General features: G+C 40.7%; 1 protein-coding gene across 1 annotated transcript in view; it reads left to right on the forward strand.

Annotated features, from left to right (window-relative positions):
- The window catches only part of rftn1b (raftlin, lipid raft linker 1b), a 121,447-nt gene that overhangs the window by 32,789 nt on the left and 63,006 nt on the right, over positions 1-25,652 (forward strand). The window contains exon 3 of the mRNA XM_005744026.1: positions 22,517-22,694. Within this exon, the coding sequence (XP_005744083.1) occupies positions 22,517-22,694 (178 nt within the window). The remainder of the gene's footprint in view (positions 1-22,516; positions 22,695-25,652) is intronic.

The raw sequence follows: 25,652 nt of genomic DNA on the forward strand, positions 1-25,652 counted from the left end.
CCGTCAGGGCCTCAGTAGTAATTGAGGAGGCAAAAACAGCTCTTGCTGCAGACATTTCAATGGTTGAGCTGGAGGAATGTCAAGGGCTTGGGGCTTGCTGTGTGTGTGTGTGTGTGTGTGTGTGTGTGTGTGTGTGTGTGTGTGTGTGTGTGTGTGTGTGTGTGCGCGCTCACCAAGTGCTTCATTTTTTCCCCAGTGCCCATCTTTACTCCTGTGTTATGGTGTTACATCAGCAACGTTACTACTATTTATCAGCTGTAGTTAGTTCATAGATAAGATTTAAGACCTGTTCTCCACATATAAATTACGGTATGTGACAGCTTAAATTGTGCAAACAAAATATAAAATAGTAAAAAGTTAACACGTGGAAAGCTGCTATAAGATATATTATCATACGAACAGTGTATTTTGGACACAGAGGCAGTTCAGAATACTTTAAATAATACACTAACAGAAGCAGCAATAAAGTGAAAAGATTAACCAATCAAAATCTTTCAGAAGTCCAGAAAGGGCGACATAAACTTAAGAGAAGAAGAAGCCAAAATGGGTAGTGAAAGTCAAATTTCAACCTGGAATTAAAAGATGGCCATGATGGGAATGTGGCAAATGTCCTCTGGAAGTTTGTTCCACCTCTAAATGCCACTTCTCTGTGTTTATCTTGCACTCAGGGAGTAGTTCACAGCCCCTCTACCTGGTGACCAGAGAGGCTGAGAGGATTATCTGACAGTTGCCACTGACAGACTTTTAGACAAGCAGCAGGAAAAACAAGGGGTGGTGTGTGTGCATAATGACTACTTATGCATTTTATATGGAACGGTAAATGGACTGCATTTCCATATAGGGCTTTTATTCAAAGCTCTTTACAATTTGCCTCTCATTCAAGAAATTACCGCAGGGGGACAGCATGGGTCACGTCAGCCGCCAGTATATGAAAAGAAATGGTAAATTGTCCGCTTGCACATCCCTAGAGTATATTTAAGGACCAAAGATTAAATGTCCCTAAGAGCTAAAAGACTAGAATTACTGCACTGTGGTTGCACGCATCTGCCAACCAGTCAAGTAGCACTTTACATTAATGTCAATCCTGACTCGTATAACATTATAGGTAGTAACCAAAGATTAGCGTCGCATGTCCCCTTTTGTTTATGAGTTATGAGTTTGAGCGATGTAATAGAAGTGTTTTGGTAGAACACTATTAAATGCATAGACAGAATATAAAAGACTGAACTGTAAAATTAATGGAGGAGCACTTTAAATGTGCACTGAGATGGCAACTTCTCTCATTAAAAAAATTAAAAACATATGTAAGCTTATATCTGTATATAAAAATCTATGAGACAACAATGCTACACTCTAAATATCTGTGGCCTTAATAAACATTTTGCTGATGAGTTTGTGGTCTGAGTGACCAGACTGCAATCTTATTGCATGTAGCATGATGTTCATTTTACAATCTTTGGGCCTCATTAGAGTAAAAATGGAGAATAAGGCAGGATGTGCTTCCGAACGGGGCTTTCTTTGACAAGTCGCTGCAGTGTGAGTGTACTACATCCCTCAGTTTTAAAGCACCAAGATTGTAACTGCAAAAGTGGAACCTCACAAATCAGTGGTTGACAACACAGCGGCTATGTCCATTGCTCATATTGGGTGTGAATTTTTTTTAATGGTTTCAGAAATTTTTCTATAAAAAATATATCATTTTGGTCATAATTACTACACGGTCAAAACAACGTCTTTCTTTTCTTTTTCCTTCTTGATCTTTGAACCTTGATTCATCCTTTAGTCCAAACTTACCAGTGATTCGGATTCACTAATCATTCATGACCCCCCCTAAGTATTTTTATTTTAGGAATTTACATACAAAGAAAGAGCAGAATGTGAGGTTTTTAAAACTATTGCGCGATGGAAAAACACCGATTGCTGTAATATTTAGACACTGCTTGGTAGAGTGTTAATGATTACATTCAAAAACCTTTGACTCACAAGCACATGGTGAGATTTTCAAGCATACTGTTGCTTACTGGCCTGAGGAATCTGGGGGTAACCCTACAATTAGTCATTGAGCTGTTCTGCGTGCTGAGACATAATGCTGATGTTGCTTTTAAGATGCAGCTGCAACTTTTGTGACTGCGATTATAAGCTGTGCGACTTTGATAAATGCCAATGCAGACTGCCATGAAGCAAAACAAGTTTCACCTGAGCAACATGCACCTCTTCACGAAAATTGAAAAACATCAGAGAAGCAAATTGCAACTTTGTAGTAGACATTTTATGCTTTTATTTCTTTTGGTAATTTTTATTTTTATGTTGAACCTGATTAAACTTTCAAATAATAAGGTCAGGGTGTGCAAAATCTTGTCCCTGTGAACCAAAATCTCAGATGTCAGTTTTTTCAATAAACTTTTTAGTTCAGGGACGGTGCCAAGCAGTAGACAGCTGGCTTAATGGGAAGGGAAAGGGAGGTAAACCGAGAAGCTGAACTGAGCATAATAGGTTAACTACCTGGCCTAAGCCAAATGGCAGTTTTTTCTGGTGCAAGCTGCAATTCAAGTGCCATAGTGCACACTGTTTTCTCTATTGTAGACCATTAGGTCAGGTGCTGAGTAGGATAGTAGTGGCTTGTGGTAGAACTTATGGCAGTTGTTAGCTAGAGGGACATCACTCCACCTTGCTGTTGCCCATTTTAAATACAAAGTGCTGTTACTGGCCAGCAGATGCAGTTCCAAGTGTAGATGCATTGCTTACTTTTACTTGAATGTTTGCTTTCCCACTGGCAGCATACACACCGACCAGACTCTTACAGGCATAACGGTGAAAAATCCTCAGGAGCATTTTATCATACAAGACAATAAGGAGCTGATTTTCTCCTTACCAGCAGTGAATTTGGTTTTTTTTTTGGCTGACAGGTGACAACAGCAATAACAACAATTGTTTGCCCTGGTTGCAGCCTTCAGAGCAAATTATGCACCACAATCAGCAGCTCCAAGCATCTAATGGCAGACCCACGGTGCCACCAAAACATCCCAAGCCTGTCAGAGAACTTAATCATCGCAGAACCTCATGTTTTAAAATTCAAATTTGCAGTCTTTTGCATTGCTAATGGAAGAACACCCCACACCCCACCCCCACCCCCAATCAAGCCGGGACGTCTTGGGAGAAAATGCTTCAAATGCAATTTGACAGGAGGCTAATGTCAGGGTGTACTGTACGGAAAAAGCCCACAACTTGTAGTTAGCAGAGAACAGGAAGCGAGAGTGGTGTGTGGCGCCTGAGTGGCGCGCTGTTGAGAACGCAGCAGTGGAGCCGTCGTGGACTTTGATCAACAACCTGCTCATTTACCGCAGCTTGTCTCTCAAGCAACGTCTCCAGGCAACTGAGGGCTGTCAGCGGAGGAGGTGGCGTCGTGCGGACAAAACGCACTCTGGAGGCCTCCTGTCAGCCAGAGGATTGGTGATGGAGGCACACTTGAGTTCCTCAGAGAAAGGGAGCGAGAGACGGAGAATGAAAGAGAGAGAAAAGATGCAGACCTTTTTTCTTTTCTATATAGAAACCTTATTACTGGCAGAACAAATTACAGGTAGTTTTCCTCCCATCAAGGGATTCCATGCTTTCTCATTAAGCCGTACAGCATTCAAGTCATTTAGCGAAGGGAACAGTAGATGAATTTCACTTGGTTTTACCCCCATCTCCAGTAAAAGCTTCTCCTGGCGCTCTGGATACAGAGAAATGCTTATGTATTTAGACATTCGCCCAAATAGCCTTAAATGCTGTGTCTAGACAAAGAAAAAGCAATTGCATTAGCATGTAGCTGGCCATCCAGGCTATTTGTTTTTATGTTTATTTACCCAGAAACCTCTGCTGTGTGCTCTTATCCAGCAGCGCCCTTCACACTCACTTCGTTATGGACATTAAGACCTAGGATTGGTCCAGAACAACCGTAGTCTGGTGCCAGTCAGCAAAACTACCAGGGAAGCTGGCCGTTAAGAACCTTGCTCAAGGGCATCTTAACAGAAAAAAAACATGTCTAGTTTGTTTTCTACTTTGAGATTTTCCTCGCTCCTCCGGCCAAGACTTTGAATTTTTCCCCAGGGCAGATGCTCCACCAATTTTTCATTTACCATTTTCCTCCTGTTTATTCCGTGTGGTTTGATTTTTGAGCACCACAAACTGCAGGAGTCAGGATTTGAAGGAAGAAAAGTGCAGGAGAGTTTTTGCCAGTGTTTGAAATTTCAGCTATTTTTTTTTTGCATTCACTCTCATGATTAACAGTATATAATCCAAATTTGTCATAATGAACAAGTGTGTTAATTAAAAGCAAAGGTCAAAGGAAAACAACTTGATTTTCATTCCGGGAATGATTTCATTAGAGCAGGAACTCATTTCTCGAATAATGCCAGACTGATATGAGTGATGTGAAAAATCAATAGCTCCCTGAAAACATGATTAACTCCTGTTTGTTTTCAGTGTAATCGTTATGCTTGAACTGGTTTAATAAAGAGCTTCATGGCTTTGGGATTCAGCACCTAGAAGCAGTTCAGTCCCACATTATTAGCCCATCTATGTCCACTCGCAGCATCTAGGAAGCGAACTATTCTGTTCTGCATGCAGGTGTGATCCCATCAGTTGTGTTACTGTGAGAGTGTGAGGCGGGAGAGCGCAGGAGGTGCGAAAGCACAGACAGAGAGTGCGTCTGGTGTCTAGAAATTCTCTGTAATATAATGTGATTTTATTAGAATAACTGCGCTCCGACGTTCAGTATGTGGTCTGCTGATTAGGTGCTTCTGATTGATTCTGCGCACGTGAGCAGAAGCAGCTCAGTGATTAAGTGAGTGGTTAAGGGGCTAATAGCAATACAAAGCAGGTAAGAAAGAATGAGCTGGTAAAAGAATTAACAAGCGAGCATAAGTAGTGATTCAAACCAGGAACTGTGCTGCCGGGCAGTGTTGCCTCAGGTAGCAAATCCACAGAGTGCGACTGGCTTTGAAGACTTTTCAGATGACAAAACACAACACAGTGGTTTATAATGCTGCGAGGAGGGATTCTACAAATTATTACTGCTCTTTTTTTTGGCTTCTTTACCAATTCAATGCAGGATTCACTGAATAAATAAATCTGTCTGCAACCACAGACAGACAGACGATCTAAACCTACCACACTGTTTCTCAGGTTTTGGCCTCCAGCTGCACTACAGCAACACTTTTTCACCAAAAAACAGTGTCTGCAGAGTGGAAGCTTCTGGAAATGCAGGCGTAACATTTTAGTAAGAAAATTAATTGAGCCTTAGCAATAAACCCAGCATGCTCTGTGTCTATGTGGTAAAAAAGTTAAGACAATAATGAACCTTTTATTGTAATCATCCGTTATATAGTCAATATGGTTTATCACTGGATATAGGTGCTGTTATTTACTTGCATTTGTGGATTTCTGTATGTCAGCAGCAGTCCTGGAACTGCTGTTTACCAAGTTATGTGAGCTGCAGTTTTATGTCTTTTGGCATGAACAGAAGGATGTTCATGAAAACAGCACAATGAGTCCTCTGTATTTAAACACAAAGAGAACAGAGGTTTATTCAGAGTCAGCAGAGTAACTGGGCTGTACGAATCCATCACGCTGCCATATGTTGTCTGTGATGTGCCGTATTGTTGTTTGTCAAATTAAAGAGGATAAAGGAGATTTACCAAGAACTGTTTAGGTGTTTAAGTGAGGACAGGTGGTCTTTTTAGTAGTTTCAGATGTGGCCGGTTATGTAGAACACAGTCCAAGAGTCCAAACAAGTAACTGAAACCAGGAATGCTGTTGCTGCAGGAATGGTGACAGAACCAGCAGGTTTTAAGTTGTTCAGCACCATACAAAGGCAGTTTATGTTGGGCTTTCCTTTGTTTCTGGAACTCTACTGGAGGAATGACACTAATTTTGCAAAAGTTATTCCCTCATTTGACATATTGATGTTAGTGGAGAGTGATATCTAACAAAGATATTCATCATCCCATTTATTGAGCACCTTGTGGCCTATGGATGAGGAAATTGTGATTGTAGAAGAGACCACCCTCATCAGGATAGAAATTTTTCATCATCATTGAATGAAGGTGATCACTCACAACAACTCTGTATCGATTTGCACTGACCCTGCAAACCCATCCATCCATTTACTTAAGTGCCAGTTAGTATGGCGAGGGGACTGGAGTCTATCCGAGCTCATTTTGCGCAAGCGATGGTACACCCTGCACATGTCTTCCACAAGCAGCCAATTCAGAATCACCAATTAAGCCGTCACGCGTGTCTTTGGACTGTGAAAGGTGGAGCAGCAACTACATGGACGATGCAGACGACACACCAACCCGGTCTGCTCGCTACAGGGGTCAAAAGTTCAGATTTTTCCTTTAATTTGTCAACCATCCACATGCAAACCAGTGAGAAGGCGAGAAAGTGAGTGAGTGAGTTAAACTGCAGTCATTAGGTGGAAGGAGCAAGAGCAAGTGTGAGATTATATGTGTGCGCACCATAAGTGAGTAAGCATATAAGTCAAAGGGGAATGGAGTGAATACAGTAGGTTTGTGTGTGCGTGTGTGTGTGTGTGTGTGTGAGAGAGAGAGAGAGAGATAGAGAGCTAGAGAGAGAGAGAGAGAGAGAGAGAGAGAGAGAAGAACGAGGGGGAGAGAGGGAGGCACCAGCAGGCCCAGTGACTTTCCCAGTGACTCATTAGGTAGGTAATTAAGGCACAAAGCTTTGGCCCCAGGGCCTCACCGAGCTGCACTCTGAGCTGAGACTGCTAATGACGGCGTCCTGGACGAGAAAGAGAGCGAGAGAAAAAGAGAGAGAGACATAAGATGGAGAGAGAAGCATGGATTAGTCCACACAGCAGGAGCCCTGGCTGCTCCTTACATCCTCACAGACAGAGAGGTGAAAAGGCAGAGGGGTCGATAGTGTTCACACCCTGCAGGGATGCAATGGACAGTAAATCCAACTTAACTCTGTCTCTTTTCGTTTACACAATAATGTACAGTTTACTCTCCTTTGGAGGCCACACAATGAAATGTAACACGGATCTTTAAAGCTGAAAATGTATAAGATCTACATTTTTAAGGATGGCTTTGTTAATTTCTTTATCATGTTTAGTGCTAATTACCAGATGTCGGTGTAAATCAAAGATGGTTCACACAGTGAACGTATCTGCTAAACATCTGGAAAGAACAAGTCTGAGACAGTGCTGGAATTATGGGGGAGTCGGGGAAGAGAACACCCCTCAAGAGAGAGCTGAGTTTTCCCTAAAAGCAACTGAATTTCAAGTTGGAGAGCTTTCAAGATAATCAATATGTTCAATAAATAAAGTATCAACAAAATATCAGGATCAGATTTTCATGCAATTTTAAATGTGTCTATGCCACTTTGTCCGTTTCAGTGCAGCTAATTTTTTTTAATGTCATTAATGAGTGTAACACAATCAGTCTGGACATCTGTGCAGTGTTTTTATGCATCGCAGCTCAGGAGCTGCTTCATGCACCGTTCTGTGTGTCTGTGCATAATAATGGTGTCAGATTGGCTCTGCTTAAAGACTAAAGTCTACTAAAGCACATCTCCTCAAACAGCTGACAAAAGTATCCCTTCTGTCTATCAGTGCACCCTGAGCCACTGTACTTTGATCAAGTTAAACTCAGCTTTATGTCAGTCACAGAAAAAGAAATTGAAAAAATAGAGTCAATAAAATATCTTTGTGGGGATTTTTTGTTTTGTTTTTAATTAAACTACAGTCTGAATTTCTTTGTGATTCATACAGGTTATTAATGATCCATGACTGATGACCTTTTTATTTTTATCTTACCAAGCAGTAAACTCTAATAAACTCCCAACTGTCTGCCTTGCCAGAGAAGTTTATAAAATATTGACTATGCCCACCGACTTCTTTGTTTTTCTTACTAAACCAAAATTTTAAACCCTGTGTGGGTGCGATGGTGGTCAGATACTAAGGCAATGTTTCTGCTTTCTAGTCACAGTGTGGAACTGTGATCGAGCTTAAATATTAAAAACTACCTAAAAAGATTATAGATTTATGATTACATCCTGTGATATTTTAATTTAAGTGACTTCTCCAACTCTTTAGTGTTGGGAAACTGAAGGTAGGTCTTGCAAAGACTATTACAATAACTGCTTAACCTGTTAACTGTGATTTAAGCTTGAAAGCTGAAAACCCAAGAAGCTTACCAAACATCAGCACAATCTTTTTGTACTGTGTCACAAAATTCAAAAAGGTTTTCAGGCTCACCTTCCACCACCCTCATCTAGTGATAAAATAGTTTCCTAGTGTTTCTTTTAACTGTGTTTTTATTTTATTTGTAGTAGTTTCATCATATTCCTCTAAAATATGCATAGCTCGTGACTTTGTGGTTACTTACAATTTTCCCAATGTGTGCAGCACAGGCGGCAGAAAAGGGTGACAGATTAACCTGCAGTCGACCCATAATGACAGCCTTCGCTGCTTTCTTCACAGAAATAGTTTGGAGCTAGACTTTAAGGCTTTAAGTGTTTCCTGCAATTCACTTCAATTTTTTTATAGTGCCAGTTCACAACAACAACAGTAATCTGAAGGAGCTTTGTATCGTAAGGTAAAGACTCCAGTGTTTGAGAGAGAGCCTCAATGATCGGATAATCCCCCGTGAGCAAACACAGTGACAGCAGGGAGGAAGAAATCCATTGTAACAGGAAGAGACCTCCAGCAGATCCAGCATTAGCGAGGAGCAGACATGTGCCCTGACTGAAAACGCCAAAGGAATGAAAAGACAGGAGTGAAGGAGACATGCATCAGAGGTTACCTAGAAGTCTGGTTTGAAAGGCTTCAGATGTTTCAGAGTCACCTTATCCAGCCTTAAATATGAGTTTTAGCAAAAATGTCTAATCCTAAAAGTGGAGTTGGAGGGATGCTGTTAATAGGCTACAAAAATTCAAATTTCTGCACAGTCTCACATAAAATGGGGCAGCTGGTCAACCTTATGGGATGGGCGTACCAATTACTGGTTTATTAACACTCAAAAGGGGCTCAACCACAGTAACAGACACACTGCAAGCAATGAAGTAAAGGCTGGAAAGAAAAAGAGGAGGCTAAATAAAATGATTTTAGCATTCAGTAGATGATTATTGTCTGAACAAAAGAAATTGATCCAGTACAATGACAAACAGGGATTATTGTTATTGGAGCTGTTCCTCGTTTCAGGCTTATAAGGGGCCATAGAAGTTCTGCGCTAGAGATTTAAGTTTGATAATTATGCCACACAGGCCTGTCCACAGTGGGATTTCGTATTTTATATTCTCCTTGAGAATGCTTTAATTCCATAGGCTTTTTGGACTGTGCACAACTTGTGACTTACAATGAACAGCAAATATTGGTTTTGGCCATGCTAGCCAAGTTGAGGTCTTATCGCTCGCTGTTTTTTTCATTTCACTATCACACTGCTGGTACCTTCTCCTGCCTTGAACCACTATCTGGACATTAAGGACAAGAAATGAGAGGAAAATACAGAATATAGACTCTCAATTGTAGAGGCAGAGAAAGAGGTTAAGAGCAGAAGAGACCCTTCAAAGATTTTGCTCTTCTTAACGCAGTAGGGAATGGATGGCGGGGTTTTTTGTAGGAGGGGAAGCAGCAAAGAGCAGTGGTGGTAAAAGCGAGATAGAGAGAGCGAAGGAGAGTAGATGGTAGTGGGGTAGATTCCCTGGCGAGAGCAGAGGCAGAAAAATGGGCTAAATGTACAGAGGACGCAAGCAGAGAAAACTTCCCCCTCCTGTGGGAGAGGGATGAGAGAAAGCAGAGCAGGGGGAGAGCAGGGAAAAATAAAAGAGGCGGCGGACAGAGGAGTTGCTGGCATTTCCATTTTGAACTCGTATGAAAGCTAATGACTCAAGGCGGACTGCTGAGGCTGAGAGAGGGTGCTGCAGGTGGTCCTCACAGGACTGGAGCGCTCCTGAGGAGACTAAGGCCATTTTAATTGGACACTGAATAACGATATGACTACTTCACAGAGAGAATAGCAGGGTGGTGCCTTCAGTTCCAAAAGGCCAATTACAGTATATTCATGTTGCTTAGCTTTTATTAAGACTTTATGAGAGAGCACAGACTTGTAAGAGCTTATAATTCTGCTTGGGAAACACATGTTGCAGCACTACATGGTGGTTTCTTTGGAACAGAAAATAACTAAATAACGCTCCTAAAAACAAAGTGTCTCCCTGCTGTGTTGTCGAATGTACACAAAGCCATATATGCATAGATAAAAAGAGCCACACAGTCACCTCTGGAGTTATAGCTGGGTAGCCAAAAACAAGGATTTCTGGAGATTTTTATTTTGCAGTTGTGTTCAGAAAACAATTTGTTAAATGTCAGTCATATGTGAGATTGTTTTCTTGATTGAAAAACTATTAGTTATGCTTTAAAAAGGACAAAGTTTTAAATCTGCAATATATATACGTTTTGGTTTTTTTTTTGGCCGGGGGGCGGGGCTGTCTCAGCTTCCACAGGGTGAGAGGCAGGGTGTACCCTGGACAGGTCGGCAGTCTGTTGTTGCAGGGCTAACAGAGCAACAGATCATTCACATTCATATCCACACCTATGGGCAATTTAGACTCACCAACTAACCTAAGCCATTAAATGCATTTCAGTGGACTGTGGGAGGAAGTCAGAGTACCCAGAGAAAACCCCCCCACACACAGGAGAACATGCAAACTACACACAGAAAGGTCCTGGCCAGATGCTGGATTCAAGCCCAGGACCTTGTTGCTGTGAGGCAACATTACTGCAGTACTCCAGGTGTCCCAAAGAGGACAACATAACAAAGGACTTTACTTTGGAAAAAACAAGCAAACTAATTTTTAATATTATTCACGTTTTATTATCCATCTAATCACCCGCTGAGAGTTTACGCCTCTAATTAGGCCTTGCTTTTTCAACGAATGATATAACAAGAGTCCTTCATTAATTTGTGCTGGAAATGTTGTCCTAACTTTCATTTAGACTTGCTAATGCAGACTCCTTAACTCTCATTCAGGAAAGAGGCAGAAACATGTGTAGAGGATACACAAACTTCCAAAAGTCCCAGTTGGCAAAATATAGTACGTTGTTTGTGGTGTGATTTTTACTTGTGCAAGACTAAGTTCACAGTTATCACTCTGTAGTTATTATAAAAGACTAATCTAATGCAAATTCAACTTTAGAGTAGACAGTAGTAACTGATGCACTGAAGGACTGTGATCCATGACCGAAGAAGAATGTAGGACAGGGGTGTAAAGCTGGGTGACCAGTAACCCCCTGAGATGCCTTATTATTGATGCCATTTTGGACAAATTTTATCAGTCTTTGTCTTTAGGTCTGAGAAAGTAGATCCCAATATTTTAATTGCAGCTGCGATAAAAATGAAGCTAAAACCAATTTTAAATTTCTGGGCTGAAAAACCCAAACAGTCAACTTCATTGTTGCTATGAAAATATTCATTACAGGTACATTACATGAAACAACACTGAGAATCACCAGGTGTCACCCTGTCTGTGTTAACGGGTACTAAGCAACGCTGATGTCGTACCAGGAATATATTCCCCACGTCCCCAGTGGCACAGCAGCATTTTCAATGACTTCTTTTCATTGGAAAGAAAATAAAGACACTCTGTCCTCTGCAATTCTATCCACCAGTATGAACACATCAGCCACTAATTGAGCTGTTAGTATTAGCAGAAACAAACAATTCTCTAATCATGATGATATGAGTCAATATCACCGAATGAGAGATGTGACAGATAGGAGCAGCAGGATCAAAAATCAGTTGCAGTGGGTGGATAATATATGCTGGGTTATTTTCTCCCCCATGCAAATGTGGTTGAACCATTTCTCCCAGAGGCGGTGCGTGACGTGTGTGAGCGCACAGCCTCGGCACTCCAATCTTTCAGCTTATTAATTTCATATTTACTCATTTATTTTTAAATGTGGTGAGTGATGGAAATGCGGCAGGCTCCAGCTCAGAGGTGCTTACATGGCAGATGGGTTTATAAGGGGAAGTGAGCCAGTGTCAGAGGCAGGGATTCAATTCAAAGTTGACAGATTTATTTTTTCATTTTTTAACTTTTATTATTCCCAGGAAGTCACATTTATGTATGGAAAGTAGAATAAGGATACATGTGTTGTGCTGTGCTCGGGACTCAATACAGAAGAAACATTTATCCAGTCTAGGATTTAGTGCCCTGCTCAAGAGCATACTGACAAAATCTTGGAGGTAGAGGAAAGTGTTTCTAATTCTGCACAAGCAAACAAAGCCTTACCTACATGCATCCTGGATAAACCATGAACAGAACACAACAGAGTTTAAATATGCAGTCAACCATCCGAAACAACAGACGGTGCACAGGAGAGGTGGAGAGCTGAGTATATGCAGGGTGGAGTTGGTGGAGATGAGTGTCAGCGGTGACTTGTTTAAGGAGGATAGCAGCAAGCGTGAAATGCAAGGTTTACAAGATGGTAAGCAAGGAGCTGAAAAGTGTTCAAACCAAAGCGTTTCAGAGGCAGTCATATTTCTCAAAGATAGTATTGAACTGAAGCGACCTGTTTAATTTGGTTTGTGCAAAACTGCCAAAAACTTCAGTGGGCAACATCGTGAGTCAATTCCCGTAATTGGTTAAAATGACTTCACCTTTTAAAATAGCATGTTGACATGTTGGTACCAAATCTGAGTTTAGTCCCCATAGCTAATTTTTCCTTCATGAGAGCTATATGGGGATGAATCATTTTCTTCTGATTTTTTTCCCCCTAAAATTCATCCGTTTGGATATTGTTAAAGCCTAGAATTAGGAATGTGGCTGCTTTAACTGACGGGAGTGGGGGCAGAGGTAGCTCAGAAGATAAAGTGGTTGTGATCGGAAGGTCGGGGGTTTGAATCTACTGAACGGCTACTCTGAGGTACCTCTGAGCAAGGTATCGTGCCTACACACTGCTCCCCGAGCGCTGCACTGGTGGCTGCCCACTGCTTCACTGGGTGAATGGGTTAAATACAGAGGAGTAATTTCCCTATGGGGACTAACACATACACACACACATTGGAAATGCTGACAGGCTGCTGTAGCTGATAGCTGCTAAGTCTGCGTCATCAAATTGAGCCGTTTGTGCTGTTGGTTCCTTTTGGTGGATTTCTGACAGAGTTATTTGATAGTACAACATGACTTCATGGCTTCCTGTGAGGTCTAGACTGTCCAAAAAGTATGTGCTCTAGTTTTTGGTCAGTGAAAGTCCCATATTTTACTTCCATAATATGCCAGTTAGCACTATATCTTGATGCATGCTCAAAACATGCACGTTCCTGAAAATAATACATCAAAATGAACGGAATCAACTCTCTGGGACTACTTAGCACTAATTAGCAAATGTACAGATCTGTAAGTTTCACCTATGCCGTTTAAGCAACCTGCTAACTGCTCATTAGCATCAGCTGAAATGTTAGCACTCTGTTGTCTCGTCTAAAAATTGTCATTTATGGGTCCAAAAATAATTGCACATATTGAACGCGATGCTAACGATAAAGTTTCAAAACATGTAGTCCAAAAACAAATGAGGGATGTCGCACTACAAATACACTTTACACACAGTCTATGATCATATTGGGTTGTAACAATGACTGTGTTTTCTACAGTCATTGTGTTGTAATCACAATGAGTAGAAAGTAGATTTCTTTTTAGGTTACTAATCCAATTGAAAGCTGTAAATGTTTAGATATGTGTTTAAGAAGATGCATATTCACTACATAAAGTCTGCTATGTAATGGCATGACTTTGTATATCTTACACAGACGGTAACATTGCTTTCTGGGACAATCAAATATGTGTGAGGTTGCCTTTAGCTGGTTTGTAATGTGAATACTGTGTTTTGTTGTTGGAGTCAAAACTGTTACTACAAAAGGTAAAAATGGATAAATAAATAAACCTGTCTGTGTGTCCAGAGTTGTAAAAACCTGTCTTGCTATGCCACATGCTTTCAGACGCATGCCTCTGTCTCTAATCCTGGATTGCATTTTCCAACAAGCCGTCCAACCACATCATTATATTGGCTATTTGTGCTTATCATGGGCTTTTCTAAAATTACATAGGAGTGTTTCCACTGCAATAGTAAAAGGTCTGCCTGAGGTGGTAGGTGAGATGAGGTAGTTATGGCACAAACACTGGGGTTTGACTCATATGTTGAACTATTTTTAATGTTTATTGGATGGCAATTTTTTCACTCTCTGTTTGGTTAAGGTTGGACACTGAAAGGAGCTGATTAGGAAAATATGATGGTTTTACAATGCTAAATACATGTTGGAAAGTTCACTTTTAAGGCACCACTATATTTGATCCAATCTCAGGGTGATAACACCAGCACATAAACAACTGTGGTTGATGATGTCGAGCAGGTCATCTAGTAAATCAGAAGGTTGGTGTTTTGATTCCACCAGCTCTTCCAGTCAGCATGTCAAAGGGGTGATGATATTGAAACCCAAATTGCCACTGATGCCAGCATTTTGAAGGGCGAGCAACACTAGAAAAATGCTATAAAACACCAGTCCCAGTAGGTCATCTGGGTCATATTCAGGGAAAGGACACATTAATCTTTTCTTGTCGTAGCCTCTTGCACTGATATGAGCAAATATTTAGTCTGAATGCACAATGAATGTTGCTGAGAAAAATTGGAAGGCATTACCATCCAATCGCCCAAAGTACCTTAAGTAGATGCTAAGGAGGTGTATGATGCATACTTAAAAGGTAATTGAATGCATCTCAGTAAGTGGGATGCAGAGGTTGCTACTTCCAGGTTATTGACACTGTGATAATAGCATTTAAATAATCAAATTGAAATTTGCATATGTATTAACTTTTAAAAGATGCGACAGAGAGCGGCTCCAGCGTTCCTGCATCCCCGTCCGTGAGGTGTTGCATGTTGTGATGATCTTGGCAAATGCTGAACATCACGGTTCGTGTTGCTCAGATCTCCTTCGGAGCCCTTTCCCGTTCGTCATCCAGGCTGTCATTTTTTGTGTGACTGGCAAACAGCTTCAGTCACATCTCTAACACATGGGCTGAACTCTTTTATGGGTCTGTGGATTGGCAGGACAGGAAAACACAGACAGATGCGATCAGATTTGTTGGTGTAAATATAAGTCTTTTAAGCCATATCTGGATCTTTTCCAGACATGGAACATGTGAAATGGGGGCTTCTGCCAGTTCCAAGTGATGAGTCAGTTAAATATGTGTGGCCAAGTGTGGAAGGTCAGCATCACAGGAACACTGTAAGTGGAACGGGTGTTTATTATTTACTCTGTTCCTCAGCTGAACTCTCTCATTTACGCATATTCAAACTGTTTACATCTTCACTATGAACTCTGCTGAACTCACTCACACACACACACACACACACACACACACACACACACACACACACACACACACACACACACGCAGTCTATCACAGTTAGTTCCAATTGTTTCTTCCTTATTACTTGTGTTAATTGCATTTTCTTTATAACTGATATTCTGTTTCATCTGTGAGTTTGTCATTCTGAGGCTTCAGTCCATTCCTACGCCTTACTCATTACATGCTATTGCTCGCTCAGGACCTCTTTCTCGATTTAATTTGAATGCCTATAGAATAATTTTTTTGATATGTATAGTGCACTATGAGAGTAAATGACAAGCAATATGCAATAAGTTTGGCAATATAATCACATGCCGCCCGACCAGAAGGCAGATGTTTGAGTTCTGTCTGGGAGAGCTATTTTTACATGTTCAATTAACTTTGGCTTTTGACATATCTTCTTCTCTCACTCTTTTCTTGGCTTCAGGCTACAAAACTATTTGATTAGGTTCAGCAAAATATATTGTTTGTGATTAAAATATACCCATTCATAATGTCTGTGCAGTTCAGATTTCTCCCATTGCTGCAAACTTCTCTGAAATGTTCCTTCAGCAGTGAAGTGTCCCTTGACAGCAACTACACCAGCAGCACACATTTGCCTGCAGTCTCATCCTGTCTATCACAGACATTTAGGGACCTCATGAAGTATATCAGACGACAAGGCAAAATTTAACTAAAGGGAGACCCTGTGCATTACTCTCACACTTAAGGGTCCTCATCATGATGTGGGGAACAGAGAGTGTGAACAGTTTAACATTTAAAAGTTTAACATTTTTACATCATTTTGCACTGTAATGAGTAAATGGCCAAATCCATTGAACTTGAGACGCAGCAGCAGAAAAGAAATTCTATAAGCTTAATTAAGTAGCTTTTGTAAAGGTTTATGCTATAATCTAGCAGTTATTAAAATAATTATCCACCAACTACATATAAAATATGGATCAAGGCGACATTACCCACCGGTTTTCTGGACTTTACATATTGAAGCCTCAAATATAGCTCAAAGTGACGATATTTAGATGAGAGGATATAGTGCTACGTTAACGCTTGTAAGCAGTAATCACAATATAAATAAAATACAAAAATGTAATACAACAAAATTTCAGCACACACCTCACATTAGGTCATAATATTTGCCAGATGATTCCATCAAAATGCTCCAAAAAAGCACCAGTCCAGTGGAATAAATAACATAAATAAATACGAAATAGAAAAAAAAAATTTCAACACTTCACCTTTTTGAATTAAAATTTTGCTTCAAACATGTTTATTTCGGCTGTAAAGTGAAACATTTTAACATGGGAGTCTATGGGGATTGAGTTACTTTTGGTGCCACCCCCAAGTGGCCACTGCAGGAACTGCAGTTTGTGACACTTGTGTATGGACTTCATGTACCAGCCCTGGAGGCTGCATCATGGATATGTTGGAAAACTTCCAACATCGTAAACTTTTAACTTCAGTCAGAATGTTTAATAAGTAAGAAATACACCATGACTCGATTAATTTTATGGGCCTTTTCCACAGTTTTTAATTTTAAATGGCTTCAGTTTTTCCCTCATCTGCCTGTAATGCTCAGAGGATCACTGCAAAACTCTGATATTAATAAGTAGTCATACTCATGCAGCACTAAGTTATTCTTAACCATGATCTGTCACGCACAGCAAATGGTGAGTAAATGATTTTGCATCTTCCTGTTATCCAGAGGACACAGCCATCATTCCCCATCCATACATCCATACATACATTCACGCCTTTCCTTTGTCTCCTTCTCTGTGTTTAATGGCAGTCTCTATCTGACAGCTTTGTGCTTACACAATTTTCCAGAAAACCAATTTGTTGGTTGTCAGCCAGAAGCTCTTTTTTTTCTCATTATTTGTCACAAAGCGATTTGTTCCTGTTAGTTTAGGGCTCTTCTCTGTTGATATGTGCAAGAATTTTCTTCCAGGGTAAACAAAAAGATGGAGTGAAGTAATTGGCTGCCAGTTTGCATGTAAGGTTTACCAGATTCGTTGTCTGATCGACCACAGACTCCTTCAAAAAGGCCGGAATATTTGCAGTACAAAAACAACACCGACACTTGCATAGAGGAGTTATAAGGCGGCTAATTTACTCTCATCTACGCAAACAAAGCGATTCTCCTTGGCTAACATGATTTTAGGGCAGAGTAAACATCCTTACAACAGCAAGAGATTCAGAGAAACTCAGCACTGGGCATCATATTGCTTTGGGGACAGCATGATAAATAAAATTTGGTCTGATAAATAAATGTAGAGTCTCTGTATTTAAAGGCCTCTGGTTGAGATTATTAGCAGCTCACACAGTGATTAAGGCCAACTTAAGAAGTTGCCAGTGGCAGTGTTCACACTGCCTAATTGAAACCATTCCTTATTTACTCTTCTCAAATAAGGGGATCAGAGAGCAAGCAAAGTTGGTTTCATTTTCCACATATCTAGCACCTCATGAACCATGTGCACACGCAGTAGCATCCCTTCGGGGAAAGGACAGGGTGTTCGTGTTGCACCAAAATGAAAAGGGAAGGAATGAAAAAGCAAAATCACAGATCACAGAAGGATTAATTCCATTTCTGAAGGCAGTCAGCAGTGGAGGAAAGCAACAAGAGAGGAGGAGGGGAAAATACGTTTCGCCCATTTGCAATGGCGGCCTATTTCTTTGTGTTAATTCCTCCACGCCTTTTAACTTCTAAAGCTCCTGCATTGTGGCACAGTAGGACAGAGCGTGATTGAGAAATTTGGAGGAGTATTTTTAGCCGAAGCATTCTTTTTCCCTGGAGGAACAGCATGTGATTTTTTTCTCCCTTTCCTCGTCTTTTTCTTCATCATCATCTTCTTCTTCTACTTTAGCCATTCCACAATGAATCTCTGGATTTGTACCCAGAAGGAAGAGTTGCGGTTTGGACTGAATCAGCTCTGTATCTACATCACAGGAGCTGCTGTCTGATTGGCACGAGCACGGTTGTTCCACAAATCCCTTGTGCCTCTGTTGCAAACCTGATGATATAGCATAGCCAGCTTAAAGCACAACACATCATTGTTGTTATAGCATGCAGTGTCACATGCGTGAGCTTTAGATGACTTTGTCTGCAAAGTGCAAAGAGAGGGCAGCAATGGATCGCATGTAATTGGGGTTACATTATAAAATTATTAAGAAAATACAATCATCCCAGAATACATTTGAGCATATAATTAGATTATAGCTACACAAATAAGATTGCATAAGGATTTCATACTGTAAGCTCACAAAAAGCACATCCTGAAATATTGCATATATGTACCACAGTGCTGGTGTTATAAAAGTGTTTTGGGTTGGTGAAATAAATGCTGAATAAGCAGGCATTGCATTGTGTTGGTATTGAAAATGTTTTTTTGTTTTTTAATATCCAAAAGTACAAAAAAATATAGAAATCACATTAAACGTTTGAAGGGGTGATGTCATCCAGCAGCACCAGCTCTAATTGCTTTTGTTATTGTGATAACAAAATATATTTTTTATTCACATACATGCAGGAGGTATGTCATAATTCACTGCTTCACAAGCATTCACACAATAACAACACTGACTGTGTATGACAGTGTGAGTGTCACGAGTTTAAATGCGCGGTGACTGACTGACTGACCCTAATCTGGCTCCTTGTGTCCTTGTGTTGAACTGTGAGAATAAATAAGAAAAAGAAATCCCTGCATCTTGAGCACAAGGAATTCAATACACAGAGAGAGGCTGGAGTATTAAATAGACTATTAGTGTTTGTGGATATTTTTAGCCTTTGCTCCTTTGATGTTCAGGAACATCAGAGCAGTTTCTACACATGAACTTTGGACAACAACGAGATAATCAGGTCAGGATATTTTCAATTGTTGTCAAGTCTTTCATGCAGCACGGAGCAGGAAGTCGTTCACTCAGAGGATATTCTCTGTGTAGTTTAGAGCGTGCTGGAGGCAGGACGTGACGGTCACACTGCAAGTAGGGAGCTGGCAGATTAAAGACTGGCTATGTCAGACTCAACTGTGATGGGCATGTTCTCACATACACGTTTGTCTAGTGATGTCTTAAAAAGCTCAGAGCCACATGATTACAAAAAAATAGAATGTGCATTGTATAGTTTGGGGTTTTCTGATGTTTTCAGTGAAAGTGACAGCCAGTCTCGCCCCCAGCGTTCCTGTAGCATGGACCAGATAACTTTAAAATGACAAAAAATAATAATAAAATTAAAAACAAAGTGTTAGCAAAAGGCTAATGAATAGGCAAGTTCAATCATTTGCTGATTTAGTAGTAATAATGCTAACTCCATATGGCTTTTGAACCCTGATTTATCACTCTTCTCTACACCTTCTTTGCCTCCTCTGATAACTCTTCTTGTTGTTAAAGTTTCCACAGTTACTCTACCATCTGCCACTTCAGCTACATGGGCAAGTTACCTATAGCTACTGGGGAAAACAAAAGCGCTATCCTTTTCCTGTTTTGGTAGTGCAGTCAAGCCTTAATTTTCCTGAGAGATTTCGCACACGGTGGCAGACAGAACCGCATAATGAAAGCAAGGCTTGCAGGGAGCCAGTCTAAATGCTGATTATGCCATTATTTCATAGCCACTACACTGTGCAATCAAACTTTACTTGATAAGTTAAGCAAAAAAGCACGTTGATTACCTCTCTAAAGATGATTCATTCTTTTCATGGACTGTACTGGGATCATTTGAAAGGCTTGTTAGCATTGCTGACTCTACCTGAGACCAAACACAAAAAAACAGCACTGCTGGCATCGTCAGTCAGGTGAACCCACACTCGCCCTCGCTCTGACCTCCCATTGAACTTTAGCAGACTGACTTTTCCCATGGATCTGAACCTTTCGTTCTGTGTAGTTTCATTGACTCTAATTAGCCAAAGTGACATTTCCCATGTCTTGTGACAGCTTGTAAAGACAACCAGACCTCCTCATCCTTTTTTTGTCTCTTCCCTCCGCAGTCTCTCGTTCTGCACCCAGCTCTTTATCTTGGCTCGCTCCCACTCACCCCAGCTGTTTAGCCTGCAGTAAATGTTGCCCCATACAGCGTACTGCTGTGATCCGAGCCATCATCCATCCAGGCCCAGGCCCCATCTTTACGTCTTTATGACTTTCTTGTTATGTGGTCACTGCTGCTGTGACTCTCCATCATTCCTCTTCTTCATCCAGATATTAAGCTCTATTTTCTAATGCAATTACTTTCATTCCTGAACTAAACCACTCTCTCTTCCCACACTCATTACCATACATCCAAATTGGCAATGTTGTCTGACAGAAGCTGTGTGTGGCTTGTTGTATTACAGCTGGTTGCTCCCTGAGTGAAACCATTGACAGCTGCTGTCTGCTGCAGGTTTTTGTCCCTCGAGTGTATGTCTGGGGTCCTTGCTGGAAGAAAAATAATGCTGAGAAGGAGCTTTTAGCAGCAGCACTGGCCTTAACTTTCTTTTTTTAGAAGCTCAGTGATTGCTGCTCATTAATGTCGGGGCTCCATCCTCTCTTCTTGGACAGTTAAGTTGAGCTGAGAGCAACTCCGAGTGTCAGAACATAGAGGGCTGCTGTGATACAGAGCCATAGCAATCAGCTCTGACTGGATTTTGTTTAACTCACAGATTGTGGAGCTGGAACAAAAAGCTAACTGCCAAGAAAATGGCAGTATCTGAAGACAATATCTGTTATGCTTTCTGGTATAATTGTCAATAGATTTGTAATTGTAGGCAGGTCTATCTGGACTAGAAACTTTGTACAGTGACGAAGAGCTCAAGTGAGAGAAAAAAGGGTGAATCAAAAGGAGCTAACAGCCGTGACAAAGGATGGTAATTTCTGTCATTAGGTTGTGTGATAGAAATGGTTCAAACTCCAAGAACTGCAGTGAGAAATATTTCTCAGTACCTCCATTAGTATATTTTTTAACCCCTTAAAGCCTCAACTGTAAAATAATTGCCATAAAAATGCAAAGAATGGAAAGTTTATTGCAGCATCTGACAAATTTCTTTAAGAAATTAATTAAATTTGAATTACTATGCTTGACTTTCAATTTGTTACAGATTTTTTAATTGTTCAAAAGTGCATTGTGAAATTTATTTAGATTTTTCAAGAGAAAAAATTAGAGGAAGTAGAAGTCCCAAAACCTCAAAAAACTGTATGGATTAAATATGATAGCCCAGGCGTTAAGGGGTAAACGCCCTTGTGACCTTAGACATTTCTTTGTTCTCTACACACTGAGCTGCATGAAGGCTAGAATAAGTGTTACAAGTGTGCATGTCATAGTTGATGAAGAAAATGGACCTAAATGAATGCACAGGCAGAATGGGTGAGGTTAAAACATGCTGCTATACTTTGTATGCCGGGATCCAGAAAAATAAACAGGTGTGCAACAGTGAGTCAGCGATGGGTGAGTGTGACGAAAGAAAGAGCAAGAGCAGGTGATTCATAAAGGAGGAAAGTCTGAGGACATTGAGTAGAAAGGTAGAGAAGAGCCAAATATGGAAAGGTTGAAAAAGGCCAAGAGACTAAATGGGGGGAAAGGAAAGCATCTGTCACTGTGACAGTCAGTGTCAAAAAGTTGCTATTGCAAGTCTTTCTGTTAATGGCTTAAAATTAATCATTGCCTCAAAAATGTACATATACCTTGTGTTACGATCAGTCCATGAGGGAAATCTGATTTTGTGTAATTTCAAATTGCATTCTGTGTAAATTCCTGTGTGAAAATGTGCACTAAAAGGATTTGTGAACAAATAAGTAAATTTAATGTACTTCATACTAGAGGAAATTTAGTTCATCTTTGTCGTTTTTGCCAGGAGAAAAACCCACTCTTGCAACAGCAGTGATTGCTTTGGAGAGTCTGTAATTTGTTCAGAGTAAACAGAAGAATGGCTGAATTATGAACATAGGCAGTGGTGGCTGACAGGAAAACACAGAAAACTTAAATGAACACAAATACAAATACTCCTGATTGCTTTGTTTGACAAACAAATGACACTTAACCTTCATGAGAACTTTTCTGCAGCTGTCACTAAGCTGTAAGCTCTCACATTAAACCTGTTCCACATGCAAACATCTTTCTCTAACACATTTTTTCCCCACTTCTTTTCTCAGGTGGGACCTCCACTCTGCGCCTCTCATCAGTGCGAGAGCTGCCAGGTCAGCTGCAGGAGCTTTACCAGCAGGGTTTCATTCTGGCTGCTGTTCATCCATTCATCCATCCCTGTGGTCCAGAGTCTAACAGCCCACAGTACCAGCTCTACAGGGCCATACTTGTCCGATTAAATGACGGGTAAGAGAGTCATTTAAATGTGTAACTGGCTGAGCTAAGACTATTGTTACATAGGAGAGAGTTCAAATATTAATTCCTACTCAACCAACATACAGTTTTCTTCATGTCCCAAAAAGATGGCACACTGTCAGTAAAGTGTTTGTGTTAAAATTGCAAATACAGATATTTGAAAGAGGATGTAAAAAAGTAAACATATTTCAATATTTTAATGTTTACTACTTTAAAGTTTTCTGAAGTAAAACAAAATACTGAAAAAAAGGTTTTGGGGGGCGTTTTTTGGACAAGAATCGGCCTCACCATTAAACTGAGGGCTCTTATTAAAAGTATTTTACCAAACAAAGACTGGGGTCTGGCCCCGAGGCAATCATCTTTCATGGGCCTTAGACATCTTAGCCACACTTGTGGGAATAAGACCTTTGTTTGCACAAAATGATGAAGCCATTATAGTCACTTAAGAAAGCCTGTTAAGATTACTAATGTACCTTAATTGGTGTCATTATGCAGAAAAACACTTAGTGGGAATCAGGTTTTGATTCATCTTCTGCAAAAATGGTAGCTTGGCTTGTTGGTGGCAGACATCGGGGTCTACATAATGGTTATGTTTACGGCTATTGTGTTATAGTTCAGAAATTACTTCTTTTTTTGGAATGCATAATAGTAAAAAGATTTTCATCATTGTAATCTGAGAACACACTGTGGAGGCTCATATTCATTGTACAACCTTCCAGTGTTGCTATATTGAAAGCACAGCATCACAACATCTGTTTGCGGCTCTGCAAGCTGTCACATGGGATTTTTCAGCACTCAAGCCAAAACTGGCTGCATGGCCCAAAGTCACCACTGCCCCCTACATCTGCCCTCCAGCCCCGTGCCTGAGCCCCGCCTTTTTTTTCCTGATAACTGTGGGTGTGGGCGCACATTTCAGTTGAGGCAGGACGCCAGGGAGCTGGTCCAATGGTGGTTGAAGGACATAAAGGAGCAGTGAATGACAGCATAGACAGATATTTCTTCTTAATATCGCTTGTCCTGTAAATAGAAGAACACTGAGTTTTGACTGGATTTGATGGCCCCAAGGGTCATGAAATGTGATCAGTTTATTCAGGACCACAAACTGTGAAGTCAGTTAAAATAAAAACATGACAATCCAAAAGACAAAATCTATGAAGAGAATGTTTTTTTCCTTTTTCTGGCAGCAGTGACATGCAGACAGGTTGAAGCCCCAGTGGCTGCTGTGTCTGGCTCTGAAGCCCAGCTAAGAATTCAGGCCTGTTTACCAAAAACTGTCCACTGGCTGCAGGGCATGGACGTGTGTGAGTGTGTACGGGTTGACAGACAGCACTTGATCCTTTTGCCTGTTTTTTGGATTGTTTGTTGAGCCCCATTGACTTGCTGTCTTTACATTTGCGTCTCTACTAAAGTGTCTTGATATAAATGTATGTGCGTGACACTCGGGATAAAGATGACTCTCTGATCTACCTGAGCTGCATCAAATTCAGAAAAATCTAATTCCTCACAGCTTAAAGGAACATTACATCCAAAATCAAATTATGCACTTCACGTCCTGCAGTACTATTTATCTTGATTATTTGGATATGAGTTATCCAGGTTGTAGAAGGATCTGCCTTTCCCAGGAATGCAATAGAGCTGCGCACATCTTGCAAGTACTGGGTTGGACCCCCTTTTGCCTTCAGGCCTACCTTATTTCTTTGTGGCATAGATTCAATAAGGTGCTGGAAGGATTCCTCTGACATTTTGGTCCAAATTCACATGATAGCAACACACGGCTGCTGTATATCTGTTGGCTGCATCCATCAGCGTAACTTTGTGCTGAACATTGAGGGGGGGAGGGGTCAAGATCGCAGTCATAACCCCCCTGGAAATTACACCCTGGCTGCACCTCCAGGATGCAAATCTACTGGTCCATCACACCTCAAAGGTCCTACTGCATTGACATCTGGTGACTGTGGAGGTCAAGTGAGTACAGTCAACCCATCATCAAGAAACCAATTTAATATGATCTGAGCCTTGTCTCCATTTTACCTCGTGTTGAAAGTGTGGACTTTAAACTACAGTATTACCAGTTTTTATTCCTAACAGTGCAGGTTTAATTGACAATGTGTTGCGTAACACACAAAAATAGATTGCAGCCAACAAAATAACCATGTTTGCCATGTTTAGACCTTACTGTGAATAACACAGAAATTGGTGGATTCCAGATGGTGGATTCAAACACAGGACCTTCTTCCTGTGAGGCAACAATGCTAACCACTGTGCAAATCAATCTGAGAAACTGAAGAAGTAGTTGCTAAAAAAGCTATCATGTTCAGATCATTTATTATTTCCTGTTTGTTTTAAAGCAGTTACACTCTAAATCCCTCATAAACACTTCAGCTCATCCCTGCATGATGGTGCCACTAAAGAGCTCCATTGTGTCTCCTGTGGCTGCTTGTGAGTCACAGTTGTCATGCAGACCTGGATCTCACACAGATGGAGCAGAAAAGACAGTTGGAGGCATTTGAGATATAATCTAGTTGTCACATTGTTTTTAATTCAAGGTTCAAGGTTCAAGGTTCTTTATTTGTCACATGCATAGTTATACAAGTATAACACACAGTGAAATGTAGCCTGACACGCTCCTCGACATGTGCAAAAATGGGGGGGGGGGGGGGGGGGGTGTAGAGGAAGAACATTATATATATATATACATACATATAGTATATACACTGGGTGAATGTGCAGTAGTAGCAGCAAGCAGGTGAATTCTGTACATTAATATGAATAGACATCTTTCCTGTGTCACACGAAACAATGTAAATATATAAAAAGCACCAAAGTTCAGAGAAAAAAATTAGCTAAATTTGGAGTGAGCTGTTCCTTTAAACCACATTCCTAAAGACTGACAAACTGTTCCTGCAGATCTTTACTTGCTGAGCAAAAATGCAACACCACAGTCACTAA

The sequence above is a fragment of the Pundamilia nyererei genome, unplaced genomic scaffold (assembly GCF_000239375.1).
Source record: "Pundamilia nyererei isolate P.nyererei 1_Seehausen unplaced genomic scaffold, PunNye1.0 scaffold00138, whole genome shotgun sequence".
NCBI classification, from domain to species: domain Eukaryota; kingdom Metazoa; phylum Chordata; class Actinopteri; order Cichliformes; family Cichlidae; genus Pundamilia; species Pundamilia nyererei.